At 41.5% G+C, this 17,180-nt stretch overlaps 1 protein-coding gene across 16 annotated transcripts in view; it reads left to right on the top strand.

The window, feature by feature from the left end:
- Positions 1 to 17,180, top strand: part of dst (dystonin) — a 118,892-nt gene that overhangs the window by 24,521 nt on the left and 77,191 nt on the right. For 12 of the 16 annotated variants that reach the window (XR_005079327.1, XM_037123973.1, XM_037123975.1 and 9 more), the window contains 5 exons: positions 878 to 939; positions 4,221 to 4,310; positions 6,788 to 6,886; positions 8,054 to 8,131; positions 10,643 to 10,735. Coding sequence is in view for 15 of the 16 variants with exons in the window: in XM_037123973.1 (XP_036979868.1) it covers positions 878 to 939; positions 4,221 to 4,310; positions 6,788 to 6,886; positions 8,054 to 8,131; positions 10,643 to 10,735 (422 nt within the window). In the remaining variant the exon portion in view is untranslated. Of the gene's footprint in view, positions 1 to 877; positions 940 to 4,220; positions 4,311 to 6,787; positions 6,887 to 8,053; positions 8,132 to 10,642; positions 10,736 to 14,194; positions 15,199 to 17,180 lie in introns of those variants that run through there. The other 4 variants (XM_037123988.1, XM_037123978.1, XM_037123976.1 and 1 more) reach the window with 3 other exon arrangements.

Genomic DNA, 17,180 nt, shown 5'->3' with positions numbered 1-17,180 from the left:
TTATTTAGTTTTGCAAGTACACAGTATTGTTTAACATATTTCAATAAACCGAACTAATCACAGACTCAAATGCAGGTGTGTTAGAAAGTGTCACTTCAGTCTTGGAAAGAGAAGATCCTCTGGTGTGTCAAACTCTTCTTACAACCACAATCTTAAATAGACAGTGCTCTGAGTCTGTTGGGATTGTATACGCATATGTGTGGCACACTCAAAGAGACAGCAAGTTCATTTTCAGGTCAATTACCTGACTTTGAGTGACTTATGGAAGCTGTGAAGCCGATGTTTTTATTCATTAGTCATGTCATTTCTCTAAATGTCTTTCTTATCACGTGTTGGGGTATTTCACTTGTTCATGTTTACTTCTCTGCCTGCTGGACCTTTACTGTTGTGAGAGTTACAATGTGACAGATTGAACACACATGTCACAGATAACTGAGAGACGTTCTGCTTTCAGTTTACTAAAATGTTCTATTTTTTACACCTAGATGTAGTTCTTAGTCTAGTTTTAGTATGTGTACTAAACACTTGTGTCTCTGGCTGCAGGAAGTATGGTTGCCATGGTGACTGACAGGAAAACAGAGAACATAACGTGGTCCAGAGTGACCAGGAGAGAGTGATGTCATTCAGCCTCTGGGAAATGACATCCTGCTTTTAACTACCGGGACTTGTGGTCTTCATACGTCTTTACTTTCCTACCAGACTTTCACTGAAACTATAAATACAGACATAACATGACACTGGGAAGCAAAGTAACAACAGGCGCATACAAAGCAGGCCTGTCTAATTACAACCTCTGTTAAAAGCCATTTGTGTTGTATGGTGATTGCTTTGTGATTCACAAGATGCCTTTTCTCTTTTTTCCCTCTCCCTACCTCAGATGAAAGAGACAGAGTGCAGAAGAAGACGTTTACAAAATGGATAAATCAGCACCTGATGAAGGTAAGACGGGCGATGACAGCCGCTCGTCACTTTCTCAAAGTTGGAATTTTTTGCATGTGAGAACCGATCCGAAAAGTGTCGGTCGTCTGTGTCCTGTGTGTTCATATGGAAACTGCATTCATCAACACAGAGACGGAACCTAAATAATGGTAAAAATTCCCACGTTTTCCCGCACAGCAATCAGGAAACCATTTTCCTCCAACATAAACAATCCCTTCTAAAAAGTATTGGCAGTAATAACAATTACCACTCGCCATGGTGGGTTCGAACACGCTGACATTCCTCAGATAATATTAAAGCTTGTTAAAAGTCACTTAGCATGACATTTGCTGTTGCACTGCTGCACTTTTGTTGAGTCAGGATTTTTGAATCGCTCACTGAGGCGTTACTGTGGAATTTAATGAAACACTTTAGCAGACAGACAAGCGCTGGCATGTCTCATCCAATATGTCTTTGTGCAACAGAATCACTACCTGAGATACATGTGTAATGATTTAATTGTAGCTCATGCATCAGGGACACATCAATCACTGCTATCAGAAATCATGCTCGTTTCTGTCACGTAAGGCATTAAACATGCAATTCTGTAATATATGTATATGTATAACCTAAAGCAGACATTTTATGCTCGTTTTTAGGTTGATCATTTTACTATGGGTTTTCTACTAGAATAGGTTTTCATGCTTTCACGCTCAAAAAATCTCAAACCGTCCAGTGCTGCAGCTCTGTGTTCCCCCTCCTCCTGTCTCTTTAAGCCCCCCCACCCCAGTCTCCTCTGATTGGTCAACTCACACACACCAGAGCTGGCACCTCTAAAAACAACAGAGCAGCTGTGCTAATTTAGTTCTCACTTGCCAAAATAGTCGCTGTGCATAAATTGTGCAAGTGTGGGACATGGTGACGTAGTGTGATGTCACACAGTTACGGAATCAAAGGGAAGGATGATGACGAGGCGTTTCAGGAGCAGTGTTTTCTGTGGGAGAGAGGAGCGCATGTTGCTTCTGTATGAACTTTGACCTTTTTTACTTTCAGACCTTTGAATTAGGGATTTAAATCATTTAGTTGGTGGTTAGATGGCAGAGAGCCATAGTGCCGGACTATATCGCTTGTCATGAAAATACTTTTGAATCCTAATTGATGTCATCTTTATATTATTCCGTGAGTCAACCAGAGTTTATAGCCCAATAAATTACGTCTCAGACTTTATCCTCTCACTTGAACTGAAATAGCTATTGGATTGATGAATTGTGATATTGACATTTCAATCAGCCTCAGCTCTACTTTGTGTTAAGTGCTGATTATCAAATGCTAGAATGCTAACTGAACTAAGATGGTAAATGTGGTGAACATTACATGTGGTGTGTTAGCACTATCACTGTGAACAGGCTAGCATGCTAATGTCAGCACTTTATCTGCTATTATTTGAGCAAAACCTGTAACAGCGCTGTATGGTTGCTGTCTAGCTAAGAGGCACTTATATCATTACATGACTGGTGGGCTGCTCTTTTCTCCTCGATTATGATTATATATATTGTTTCCCTCCTGGGGGGGGTTGTCATTCTTTGATCATCATCGTCATAGTGTGGGGGTGGATGCGGGCTATAAACCTACCCTGAAGCGTCTGGTTCAGGGTCCTGTTGATTAGATCAATCTCTGTTTGATGGAGATGAGGCTTTTCTCGTAGATTGGAGTGCTAACGATGGGTTTTATGATCGCCTGTGTGTGATGTTCGTCGACAAGAAAGTATTTATTACTTCCAGTAAGAAAATCATTACAAAGATGTATTCAGGCCCTGAGGAGCTGCTGGTTCCAGCTCTGCCTCCAGGAAGCAGTGTTTCATGAGAGACACTTTATGTAAACCTTGTCACAACCTTGGCAGAAGAAAGCAAAAATATGTCATCTCTACGGTACTGCAATAAAAAAAAGACACAAGCAATTAAGCTGCAGAGATGTTTCAGCGTGTTGAACTTGCGCTAATCGTTTGATTGGAATGTTTGGAACATTTTACTTCATGCTTTGACAGCCAGATTTCAGCAGGTCCAGCACATGGTCCATGAGAAGGTGCTGTGTAACGGTGGGGGGGACCTGCTCAGCTGACCCAATAACACAAGGGTGCAGGTCTATTTTGGCGTCACAGCTGTGGCTGCTATCTGGGATTACGGTGCTGAAAGCCCTGTGTGAAAGCAGGTCAACGGGCAGCGGGGTGATTTCAGAGGTGCGGTATGTAGGACAGGAAGGAGAGATGGGCCCGCTGGAAGGAGAAAGCCGTGAAGTGCCTCGCTTGAGTGCTTAGATAAGGTGTCACAATGATGTCCTGCTTGAGCTAACATTCAGAGTGTTTGATGCTAACGTGCATTTTAAGTTAATCAGGAGCATTTGGAGTTTGAAAGGCATGAGGAAGAAATACCAGGGGTGACGGTTGAGTCGATGCGGGAGACTTTTCCTGGTATCATCCTCAAAGATCAGTTCCTGAGAAAATGAGAATATGGTTCAATGAAAGCGGGTGAGAAATTTCAAGTACAAACAAAGTGCACTTGTTGAAAACGAACAGCTATCAATAAACAGTTGTGTGATAGCAATAGTGCTGTGTCAGACTGCACACTGCAATGGTCCAGTTTTTGCTCATATGGAAGTCATACCTGTTTTCTGAGTTGGATTATTTGTATGTATGTGGTCCTTAATAAGATACAATTCTGTGTTTTATGCAATATGAACTCCAGCTGAACAGTCATATCTGAACTCATGCAACATTACGTCACTTTACCTCGACAATCTTAACAATCCTGCACTGGCATGGGGTCGCTTGGTAGACTTGGTATACTTGGAAGACTCAGTGGAGGAAAAGTAAGATGTTAGAGTATTGGGAGTATTGGGGCGAAATTCCACCTGTTTCTTCGAAGCCATTCGTGTTATAATCCCACCACTCCTGGCTCCGACTTCACATCCACACACACCTCTGTCCAGAAGTAGCAGCCATTGCTCCACAAAACGCCATGGTTACACATTTCCCAGGTTTTCCTCGTTGTCCTCTGCTCACAGGTTTGGTGACCTCTACTACACATCAACCCCAATGTTTGTTTCCATATGCCGCACCGTGCTGAGTGTATCATCTTTGTTGACATTCTTTTGGCATGCAGGTCATTTCAGGACTGTGACAGGATCACACAGCCAAGAAAAAATAAAAATAAATCTTGTGATTTGAGCACTATGGCTTGCAATCTGAATGCAACCGTTGATATGCGCAGCTCGTTCACATTTCACTTTCTCCCACACGTCTGTAGGTACGGAAGCATATAAATGACCTGTACGAAGACTTACGAGATGGACATAACCTGATCTCACTGCTGGAGGTCTTGTCCGGAGACACATTGGTGAGTTTTTCTGTTATCTTTGTTTTCACTGTGTATCTTAAAGAGATAAAGAGAAACTGCGAATAAAGTAATGATGACAATGTTTTTGCCCTTGTGAAATAAGGGGAGTTTCGTGATCCTTATGAGTTCTTAGAGAGAGCAGTTTCCTTTCAGATCAGTCTTACGAAATCACAAGACATTCAGATTGTCATAGGACACCTCTGAGGAATATGAGAAGTCTACTTTTCTTCTTGTAGAGCAACTACTATGCATGACTGACTCGGTTACCTCTCCTCCCTCGTACTTATGTAACTGATAGTAGGAGGGAATCCTGGGATTTGATGGTCTGTAATCAGATCTGCTGTGATTCTGAATCCACCAAAACCCACTCATAAAGTCAGGTCATGGTTGTGAATGGTATGCTGGAGTGGTTGCAGTGCAACATTTTTCTTTTTTTTTTGTTTCTTTTTCCTTATCATTTCTGGGTTAATAGGCAATATGAAATCTGTTGGTATGGTGTGCTTTGCTTTATACACATCAATCAGGCACTTTGTACGTACACCGATTAGACACAAAAGTTTGTTGTGTTTAAGTCAGTATAAGAAGGAAGTATTTCAAGGAAAGATTAGTCTACTGATCAGTTTACAGCAGGTCATTAACAAAGTTTAACTTGCTAACTTGCCTTTTTAACGCACTAACTGCAAAAGGCCTCCCATGTTTTTTTATTTCAACATGAGCTACCTCAGACTTGTCACCAGTTGTGCACAAGAAAGCAGCTTCAGTGAAAATCATATAGTATGAACAAACTGATTATAAAAAAATAAGTTCAATGATTCTACAAAGGAAAAGATAGTCACTACAAGCAAATAAATGAAAACAAAAACTGTCACAGATAGCGTTTAAAAGCAAATAAACAAAGTAACAACATTTCAACGCTAATATTATTGTGAGATTCATACATTTTTTTGTTCTAGTGACTTTTTGGAATGCAAAGCCGACTGAGGTCTGTCTATAACACGATGATGAGTGCTCAGTTGACCAATGACCAAAAAACTGTTTTTAGCATAAGAAATGTATCATCTTATCCCAAATGACACTTTGCATTAGTAACAGAACACTAGGTTGTAAGAAAAAAACAGAGAGAATACACGTTTATTCTTTCTTTCTTTTTTTCATGTTTTTCATCAGCACTTGACAAAATGAGCGGGTGTGACAAAAAGTGTAACCAAAGAATTAAAATCGTAATGGAAGAGGGAGGAAATGCAGAACATTTCCGTGAAATTGCTATTAAGTGTTCAATCTGATCAAACTTAGACAGTAAATCATCTGATTTAACTGCCAGCTCTGATTGGTCTTGTCGAGAATGCTCTCTCACGAATATCAACGCAAACGTCACTGCACCTGACACACAGCCAGCGCAAAAATGTGACGCTGTTACAATGAAATTACATTGTGATGGAATAATATTACAACCACGAGCAGTATTTCTATTGATGACAGGAAGCTCCACTGTTATGGGGACACTGTACAGCTGCGTGATCAATTTCCACTCTGTCAAAACTTAGAATGACCATTAAATGAATCACGAGCTGATTGTTTCCATGTGTGGAAATAGTTTGAGTAGCTGCCAGAACAAATAAGACAATGTACTGTGTAAACTCAGTGTACTTTGAGTGCTAGAGAAATACAAACCTACAGCTGTTGGTCAGCCTAAGAGCCAGAAAAAGGAAATGTGGAATTTTTACTACATCTTATAGAATAAAGCCTAGAAACCAATTAGAGATGTTAAAAAAGCTAAATTAAAAGTTGTTATATATTAATAAATTTGAGTAGCAATAGCTTAATAGATGGACCTTATTTTTTCTGACAACTTTAATGCAAAACTGATGTTTTTTCTTATAATACTGTCGGTAAACAATGTCAAAATTGCATCAAAAACAGGAATTTCTCATGTTTGTGGCCATGTTATAGCAGAGTAAAGCTTTTTTCACTTTCAGCTCAAACTCTGTATACTTGAATATGTATGTATGTCCAGTCCGCCACATGTAGAGCACATAACTGCTCCGTGCAGCTGTAGTACTTTGGCCTCAGACAGTGGAGGGCTGCATGTTGTCCAGCAGGCTGTTACTATTTCATTTCTCTGTTAACATGTCATTCTTTCACCTTTATATTGAAGTATGTTAGCTGTACAGTCCTGATTTCAGTAATGTTATCATGCTGTGATGTCCCTTACTGTATTAAAAATGCATGAGGTCCTGTGAGGAGCCCCAGCTGTTATACTCCCTCTCCACTGTGACTAACTTTCATCCTCTAAGTGGCTTTTTTATCTATTTTCTGTTTACATCCTGTCCCCCACCCCCCTCTACTTTCCCCCCTTTCTTCTGTTCCCCCCTCTTTAATTGGTTCCTGTCCATTGTCTAACGTCCTTTTGATTTGGCCGCCATGTGTGTCCATGTCTTCCTTTCTTCCCCCCCATGTGTTGCCTTTTCGGTGATAAGCCAAGGGAGCGTGATTTTCTGAAGACATTGCGGTTGGTGAGTGGGACAGAAGCATGTGCGGTTGAGCAGCATGGCGACACGGTGGATGATGATAAGGGGGTACGTGTGGCTTGCCCCCTCCCCACCTCCCCCTTTTTAACCAACTAATTTAAGAGCGTGTTGTGACCAGTTAACCAGGAGTGTAGAAACAATCCCACTGTATGATTTGACTTCTTGTAGTCTCACATGATTCCTTTCGCACGTATTGTAGTTCGTCTATGATAGAGATTTTCCTTCTCCCAATTTTTTTTTAGAAAATTTGTGATTTCTGTGCAGCACTTTCTTTAATAATGCAATTTGTTTTGATGAGGAAATAATGTCTGAGTCCTTGTTACATGACACGTGATGAAGTGGAGAAATGTGCACATGATCTAAAGACCCACGCATCCTCTCTCACAAACCAGTACATTTGGCACGCTGACCTTGCGAAAGGCATTACAAAGATGCATTCATTACGAATGCAATTGGCCGCAGAGCTCGGGTCTTTATATCCATTTCATTAGCTTCGCCAATCATTGAGCCACCCAATCAAATCGCTCAGATCCAACCTGAGCACCCAGGACATTTTTCATCTGCTGCTTTTGGGGTATTCTGATTTATCGTTTTTCTTTTGTTTGTTTGAAGCCTCGAGAGGGCTTCACAGGTGAATGAGATTCACTGAATGAATTTATAAAATGTTGTCGCTTTGCTTTTGAGATGAGCGGGATTTCTTCACTCAGCTGTTACCGACTAAGAAATCGTGGCTGAACGCAGCACAAGTCGTTTGCCGCTGCTGCTGCTGCACCCTGGCTTCATCGCATTTTCCATTTCATTACCTCATGCTGTGGCCTCTGACCATCAAAGTGCCACAAGAGATTAGATACTTGTTCAGTAAATGCAGCATTCTGATGTATCTGATTTGTAATATGTACATCTGCGAACCAAATGTGTTAATGTGCTTTATGTTAGCAGTTAGAGGGAGTTATTTTCTAATTATTTTTAGGATGCAAATGGTGGAAAATGTTCTGTACATACACAGATTTTGAGTGGGCCTGCAGATGTGGCTACTCTGGATGTGTGTGTGTTTTGTTTTTTTGTTTTTTTTTTATCTCACCAGATCAGCGGGTAAGAAACTGGAAGCATGTCCTGTGTCCTCCATGCTACTAATCAAATTTTTTAATCTGTCCTCTGATGTTGAGAAAAGCCTGATTAGCATTCACGGTCTCCCTTTCCGCTTTATGTCCACAGCCTCGGGAGAGGGGGAGGATGCGCTTCCACAGGCTCCAGAACGTACAAATAGCACTGGATTATTTAAAGAGGCGGCAGGTATGAACCCATGCAAACACACTCTCCAGACTGATCATCTGACGGCGATCATCTGACCGCACACAACATTCGAGGCCACCTTAGACCATATTCACATAGCGGCCATTTTCTTCTGACATCATACTCAGGGTGGGAAGCTCAGATGTCCACCAAATCGTATGAATATAGCAAATCCTGCTAGTCGTTATCACTTAACAACTGCCTGATCAATCAGAACCTGAAAAAGCCAATTGAAAGTGAGAATCTAGATGGACCTGCGTCATATTTCAAGGTTACACAACATATTTGAATGTTAACATTCAACCACTTCCTGCCTAACGTTACTGTTGGATAACATTCTGCACATTTTACTTACAGGTTTAGATAAATGTGTCCAAGACATGTGTTGATGTTTAAGGATTAATTCGCATATTTCCTATTGTATTGTGTAAATCTGTTAAACCGTAATTATAGCTAGGGAGGGGTTTTATGCTAACATTAACTGCGAATTGGTGATCAAAAAAGTTGTTTGCCATGAAATATGGCCCAGGCCTTACCAAATTTTGACTTTCCATTTTCCTTTCAGCTCCTAATCAATCAGGAGGTGGTGAAATGATAATATTTACATGGAACACAGCAGTACTATGTTCTATATTCAACAACAAAATGGCTGGTGTGTAAATATGGTCTACTGTCATAATGTAGATAGATGAAGCTAGTAGAGGTCAATGTGCAGTCAGAGTTAAAGGGAGAGTTCACCCAAAAAATGAAAATCCATTTATTATATACGCGTGGTGAACATTTGTAGTCAACTGGGGCTTGATAGCAAAACAGCAATAAAGTATTCTCTTAAACAAATGTTGTAACTGGGGACCTGTTCCAAAAAGTAGCAGAACAACCAAAAAAAAAAAAAAAAAAAAAAACGCTTTTAGCTTAGCAACTACATGGCCCACTACTGAAGATTTTGGGCTTAAAAAAAATTATGAAAAAAAAAATCAACATCTTTCCAAATTGATTTGGGGCTTTGAGACCTGGATTCTGTCAGAGCTGTATGTTTAATGTTTACATTTTAAAACAAGTCGCCATCTACCTCAGTTTTTTAGGAGAACGCTGCAATGCTGTTTTGCTGTGAAGCTCCAGAAATGTTTTATGGGCTAAGACACTTAACCTGACTTTCAAACAGCATGGAGGTGATTAATAATGACTGAGTTTTAATTTTTGGGTGAATTGTTCCTTTAAGATAAAAATCCATCACATAGTGATATTTTAGCAAAACACATTCTTCTGCCTGTCCCATCACATCGGCCCACCTAATTAAATGGGAGCTTTTACACTTGCAAACATTATAAATCTATCAGTCTATGTGCGGCTACATTGTTTGGTTGGCATTGCATCATAGTGAGAGAGATGTGTTCCCTCGTAACCACCAAGGCAAACAAATGCAAGCGAAGGAACACATATAATTGAGCTGGGACGGCCCCAGTGGTGATTAATTCAAAGCTGCCTGTTCTCCAATTGGACTCATGGCACCTTCCAGCTTTCTTGACGAAAATTACCGCTCAGTGGCCACAAACAGTAATAGCAGCGTTTAAGGAGGCGCTGACTCCAAATCCCATCCGTGGGGGTTCCATAGAGCTATGATTGCCCTCCCCTCCCCCACCACAGTCGGGATGTGATGAAGAACTCAGCCCCGCTGAGCCTCAGCCAGATGTGACGTAAGGCTTGAGACAAAGGAATCATAGATGGTCACAAATGAGTTGTTCTATTGTTTTGGCTGCAGAACATACCAGACACAGCCACGCGACCACTGAGGTCATTAAATGGAAAACGATCTCCCTTTTTTAACACATTAGATACACATTATTTCCCCCTCTGATGCATGGTAGACAACACATTCGTAGCAGTTTTATAGCATTTAATTAGTAGCAGCATCCATTCTCTGTGTCAGACCCACTGATTACAGTAACAGGGCTCTCTGACATAACACAATGACTGTTGTGCCACCTTGTGGTGCTTGTGGAATGACAGGCATGTGAGTCAAAAATAGGCGAAACACAGTTAAACTCATATAAGGGCTGCTTGCTGTGATAAGAAATATAATATTCCAATTGTTCAGACTGATATTACCATATGATTTAGGATTAGTGGAATGGTCATTTTTATATCACAGTTTTTCATAGAACAAAAAGACACTAACTACTATCATCATGCAGGTGTGAAGTTTGTTGTCGTCTGTTTAAAACAAACGCTGTATGTGTTCTTAAATTTGGAGACTGATTTGTTGAGCACCGCAGTCCTTCATTATGATGCTGTTTTGTCACACAGTTTACCTCTATAGTTAAAGAACTGCAGCTTTTTGCTTGATGTTGCACTTCAACTCTCTGCAGTTTCGGTAACATTTCCATTAATTTTGCAGCCCAAACTCATATTTTGTAGTTTATTGATATACCAAATCAATGTGAAGGTGAATGCCATCATTTACTATACACTATCAATATTCAGTATACTAATCTTGTGTTTTTCTGGCAACAGGTCAAGCTTGTAAATATCAGGAATGATGACATCACAGACGGTAACCCAAAACTGACCCTGGGATTGATCTGGACCATAATTCTGCACTTTCAGGTCAGTGTTTATACCTCATGGTTTAACAGCCAAGTAATTAAGATGATTTATTACCAACATACTGGAATACTATTCCTTTTATTTCATTATGTAACATGCACATGCTGATATGGGCTGTTAATTTGTAATCACTGTGTTCAGCATCTTCACACCCTGCTCCATGCTGATCTGTTGAATATTGTCGGCATTTTAATGCAAAGGATTTCCAACAGCGTCTCCTTACAGAGCGCTGGCACGTATGGGGACTGTGTTGTGTAATAGCTCGTCAAAGTCCCTCCAGATTAATGCTTTTAAAAACAAGCTCACACTCTCATCCAGTGGATCCTTCTGCTTTTCGACCACAAGGTGTCAAAGTTGTGCAGCGTACATCATGCTGGATGCTCGCTGTCTGACTTACTGAAGGTTACTGATGCGTGTGATGTAACTGTTGACGTGGCGCTGTAGTCCCTGTGGGATTCAGATGGAGTTGTAACAGGTTGGCTCTGGTAGCAAAAATGTCCTGGCATTCGCGCTGTGTGTTGAATTTGCATTGGATGTGAATGTAGGTGGTGAATGGCTGTGGAAGTTGTTCTATTTTGTCTGTGTAATACGTTTAATTAAAGCCAGATTCTACTTTGACTACAGCCTTTCAGCCTTGTTAACATCAGTACAACTCAGCAATAGTGTGCGATTAAACTTTTGAAGAGCGTTGTAGCGGTTTTTCATTTTGCGCTCTAGGCTCAGTTTTTATTTCTCCCTGAAACGAATGTTCTCAAGAAAATGTTCTCTCAGGGAATAATAAATGTCAAGTGGGTTGGTCTGTTTGTGCATGCCAGAAAATCCAGGTGTCCGCTGAAGTATTCACAGTATCTATCCCAAAAAAATCCAAAAGCATGCACAAACATCATACGTTAAACACGTCTCCCTCTCTCCCCTTTTCTCTGACTGTCCTGCGTGGCATTATTAATGTCTTTGGCACTTGCGACATGACTCAGGAATATTCCAATAGTCTTCGAATCGGTCTTTTAGATCTAGGGTGCATCTGTGTGACTGACGCCCTGATTGAAAATAATGATGGGAAAGTAGTTAATATGATTTCGCCTGGACTCCAACGCGCTGACAGGTAGCGTCTGTGATGATGCCAGCACCTGCTGCTGTCAGTCTCACGCAAGCCCTTGAGCAGTGGCTCTGCCAGCGATGGGCCTGTTTCTTCTTGATTATGAAGGATAGCAGGGCACTTATGGGGAGAACATTGTGCTACACACCTTTTGGCTTTATTATGTAAGGACGGCTGACAGCAGATCAGCATGTATGAACAGAACTCTGTTTTTATGTTAAATGCGTTTTATATGAAAGGATTTGGACTCATGTGTCCTGGATCTGATCTCGTCTAAGGACAGAGGTTGTTTAGGGGCCATAGACTTTATGGGCTTTTCTTCTTGCTGCAGGCTTTTTTTTTTCTTTTTTTTACCATTAAATGATATGAATTGACACAAGGTGTGTGCCCTCTCTATCTGCTTTCACTGCTGACTTTTTGTCAAGGTGCCCAGACACCATCCATTGTTTGGTCATGTCTGTGCAGATAAGAAGTTGATTACATCGTAACACATGGCTGCCACTGTGACTGGACTTTTAAATGTTTGCAAACCCTAACCCGACTTATCGTTGCTTGAATATTATACACAAAAAAAAGTTTTTAAGAGAGATATATAAAGATATGGATTTTAGTAACTGGAACTCGACATATGTTGTGCACCGCCTCGCTTGTCAGTGTGAATATATTTACATTTGGCATTATAGGCAGCGTTTGAAACAAATATGCAATAAAAACAATAATGTATATTACCCTATGGCATACCATTTCCATTGTTGCCATAATTGGCAACAACAGCCTTTTTAAAGTGAAATATGTTAAGTTTGTGGAGCAGTCTGTTAGAGGTGGTATTACTATTATTATAGTATTCTTAAATGTGATGCTTTGATGTATCCAGGAAACAGATTTCAGACCTTCTCTGTGAACTGGCTTGAATTGTTGTTATTATTGTTAACATGTTATAATTATCACTGTTACTATGTACTTCTATTTGTGGTATGTTTAATGTGTGATATGCAGGTGTAGTTCAGCCTCGCGGCCACTAATTCTCTGTGTAAATAATCTCTGTCTTCCTCTGGTTGACTCATCTTTGCCCTGAGGAAGCCTCTGTGGGTCGAAACCAGCTGCGACCCTGACATGCCCTAACTAATGAAGTTTTTTATACTACGCCCTTGGCTCGGTGCGCCTACGCCTTGAACTTAGCCGCTGTGCTTCCTTTTTGTCGAAGTTGCCACGCTAGATTTTGTTTGTATTTTCCGGTAGCCGGTGGCCGGCGTGACAGCACACTGCTGACAGGTGTTTCTATGCTTGGCTTTTTGTTTTGCCCTGATTGAATGTTGCTGTCTCTGTGCGTACATTCACATGTTCACACGTTTCATGATCCATTGCACTGACTGCATGAACTTGCTGTCAATCAAAAGAAAAGGCATCTCCAGTATACGTCGTATAAATGCTATAAAACATCATTTTAATGTAATTTAATGTAATCTGATAAGGAATGATAGCAGTATTTGGTAGTTTGATGATAAGATGGCTCTAAGTAGCTCTTTGGGGTAATCAGCACTCTGCAGTTTGAACTGTGCTGGCTGTCAGGTGACTTTGACCTTCAGGGAAACTTCACTGGCGTTCGAATATTGTGCGCTCTCACAGTGACCCGCTGTTATTTTTAGTCGAGCTGTGTGCGTGGTGGCATCGCATTTACTCTTTCACACGCGACTTATTTCTCTCTCTGCAGTGTAATAACAGTACGGATTTCTCCACGGTGGCCTTGCGGCACACTCATCACGCGTCATCCAGTGTTATCTTGTAGTTGTTGTAATGGTTTTATAGGGTGAATCACTTCCTGGTCAGAGCGTTTGCCCCCCTGTGAACTGCGCTGGTGGTGATCTGCTCAGATAATGGTGTTTGTTTAAACCATTGGACTTCCAAGCCCCACCTCTGTTCCCGCCATTGTACGTAGCTTGATTAATAGACAAAGTGAAAGCACTTTGTTGTCCAGCTCGGATTTGCCTCTGCTCCTGCCGCTCTTGTTGACCCACGCTGTTCTGGTTTTTAAAGCCTTTCTCACCGGCTGGTACTCCGCTCCAGTTCACGCCGCCAAACGTGCTGAGCCAAAGATTCTCTGAGCATAATAGCCGGCCTTCCTTTGTCCTCCCTTCACCCTCTCATTACAGACACAGAAATATTAGGAAACCTAGGAGGTGGCTCTGACGTGCTCATGTTTACCGTGTAGACGAAGCCGTCTGTCGAGCCTGAAACAGGTCTGTCCACAAGTCTTTTTTCTCTCGTGCTCAGCTGAGAGCTATAAGCACGTGGGCCACGTCTGTGTGTGCATTTATGGCGTTTGTGCTGGATTAGCAAAGCAAGAGAAATGTTTCAAAGGTCAGAAAGGATTCCAGTGTCAGAGGAGAGAGACATGCAGCGAGGGAGAGAGCCAGAGTGTGACCAGTTCTCAGCTGGGAGTCAATGAAAGGAAATCTCTGATCTGAGTGGAGCTTTATCTCCGGCTGCCGGGTCGTCTGCCACTGCACCGTCTGAAAATGACTTTCTGTCTCTGGGAGTGTGACTCGGCAGACCGAGCGGAGGTCACTGGATACTGAAAAAGGCTCGCTGTTGGGAGCTCGGCACAGTCCATGGGTAAGCGAGTGTACGACTGTCGGCCATGGGAAACATCTGTGGCTGTGTTCGAGGACCTAAAGAGGAATGCTATGTCGATCCCAAGAAAGCTCCACTGAGGCCTGAATCTAAAGAGCTCAAAGGTCGCCGCTATTTTCAGAGGAAGAAGAGGAAATCAGCGGATTTTCAACCTGTTGTATCTCCCAGGAGTCCTGGAAGTGAGGCTGTTACATGCGAGGACATTTGCAGTGGTGCAGAGCCTCAACATGGCCCAGATGGGAACACTGAGAAGCCCCAAGTGCTGCTGGAAAAACCTTCACAGGTGGAGACACACCTATCCAGGCATGAGAGCCTCAGCAGGGGCGTCTATGTCGGAGAGGTACCAGTTTTAATCCTTAGAGATCCCAGTAATCAACTCAGCAAGAGGTTAGTTTACAGGTCGGGAAGGTTTTCAGAGCCGACAGACGGTGACAGAAACCGGTTCGCTGTAGAAGCAAAGCTTCATGGCACAACCTCCAGAGGCGCCCCAGCTAAGGATGGTCTGCTGGCGAAGAAGCTGCTTCGACGTCAGTTAAGGAGGGCTGTTAGCTTTGGAGCAGTGGAGCACATGCTGAGGACTCTGAGGGGTAATGACAGACCCGGGAGTGAGGAAACGTTTGCCAAGATTATATGGGGCTCTCAGGCACACAGGAGGAGGAGACGGAGGGCCTCCACCTGCTCTGGTTACGGAGAACATCTTCCGGCTCCTGCCAAGTGTATTTCCACCCAACGGGAGGTAAACTTATAACCAGTTATTTATAGAGGTGCGGGGGTGTAATTCAGCAGTCACACTTTATAATGAGGGTACAAGTCACACGCTTGAGTAGTTATTAGCTAATACATGACTCATGATGATTGACTGTTTGAATCAATACATGGCATTTTAATCCCTTTTGCTGAATATGATCAAATGTTCCAGTCTCTGACTTTATGTGATCACAGTTAAAACATATACAAGCTACCTGGATTTCAGTTTCATAAAACTTCATTTATGTGACAGCATTTATTTAGAATGTAAATATTGGCATCTGATGCTCCCAGGCTGATTCTAGTATTGGACAGTATGTTTTTTTTTTTCATCCAATACCAGTAACCAATAATTACCTACTTCTCAAGGCTGATACTAAGACTGATAACTGACAATTTAACATTTTTATAGTTTAAAAAGAAGTTTATGCACAACTGAGGATAAGGACGGTTAAGACCTTGACGAACTCCTTTATCTTCTTCTTCGTCTACCCTTTCTTTGTGCTCTTCTTCGTCTTCTTCTCAGTCCTCGTCTTCTTCCTCTTCTTCTTCTTCCTCTTCTTTTTGTTCTGTGTTTATTGGCTAATCGCAAACCAACTTTCAAGGTTCAGACACCGACCTACTATATTTGAGTTTGTAAATACTGTGCTTATTAGGTCAATGAAAGTTGACTGTTATCGACTGTAATTTCACTGGTACATAAATAGCCGATGATATATATTTTCCAAAAATTGATCTGATATATACAGTGTTTCCCTAATTTCTCGGAGAAGAGATACTATTCTGCTTTCACAGAGGCTGAATCAATAATTGGGCCTGAAATAAAGTTTTATGTAACTCTAATCCAGGTGATTTGGTGACATATCAATAATTATAATTAGTATTTCTGCTTGAGCTTTCTGCAGTGTGATTAACATTCTTTAACTGATTATATGTTAAGTGTGAATGAATCAACTAAAGTGAAATAAGCTTGTCCATTGTCATCAATAGGAGTTAATGACACATCCTGTAGCTATCCATGCATTAAATTATCCTGAGTCGTGTCTTCATTAGGCATTAAAAACTTGCTCCCCATTATTAAGTGCTCATCAGCATGGCCCACTGTGTGTAGAGCGTTATGTTATCATCGGGGCGTCATTCTGCTGGTGTTCACGGTCATTCTTGGAGACGCTGTGGCCGAGTCCAAATGTCCACCCTGTGGACTTGTGGACTTCAGTTGTACGTCCTGTGGCATAATCACGTCAAGTCTGTGAGGGGCAAGAGCTGTAAAGTCCGGACATGTGGATGCAGCCACTGACTCAATAATCATGTGTTACAGAATGCATTCCTACAGCACAAGCATGACCTGTGCATAAAAGAATGTAAAAAGTACTTTGGCAGCATCATCAGAATTTTTGTGCTGCTCATCTGTATGCAGGGATGGGAACAGTGTGTGTCATTGCCCAAGCGATGGTTAAACAAGGAAATCATTCACATGTGTAATGGAAAAGCAGCTTTTTCAACAGAAACCAAGTGAGACAAGCTTTGTTTTGCTCGAGAGATTGTATTTAACAGCATCAGAAAAAAATGTGTCTTAGATTTCAGAGCTTTCTGTGAGATGTGTCAGTTTTTGGAGTGATGAACAGGTTCCTACCCTGTTGATTGTTGATGTGAGGAAATCGCTTCCTCCTTTTGAGATCAGCTGTCACGTAGCAGCGCTCTGACATCAGTCTGATAGATAACTGCGAGCGTCTTTGGACAGTAATTGACAGATAATCGTAATTTTGTCTATAAGAAAGCAAAGCAATGCCTTTTTTCCCTTTTTTTCCCTTTTAAAAACCCTAAAATCTTTTGATGTTGCTGTTGATCTTATTGAATCAGTTTCATCCTTCTGCATTTCTAAGTTTCACATATGCAGTAAAGTTCAGCTCTTTGATTGCATCACTAAGTGTGTTCTTTTGAGACCAGATCATTCTTTTCTCTCGGGTCCCA

This window comes from Acanthopagrus latus, chromosome 15 (genome assembly GCF_904848185.1).
Source record: "Acanthopagrus latus isolate v.2019 chromosome 15, fAcaLat1.1, whole genome shotgun sequence".
Taxonomy (NCBI): Eukaryota; Metazoa; Chordata; class Actinopteri; order Spariformes; family Sparidae; genus Acanthopagrus; species Acanthopagrus latus.
Note: the sequence above shows the minus strand (reverse complement) of the source record. Positions and strands in the feature narration are given on the sequence as shown.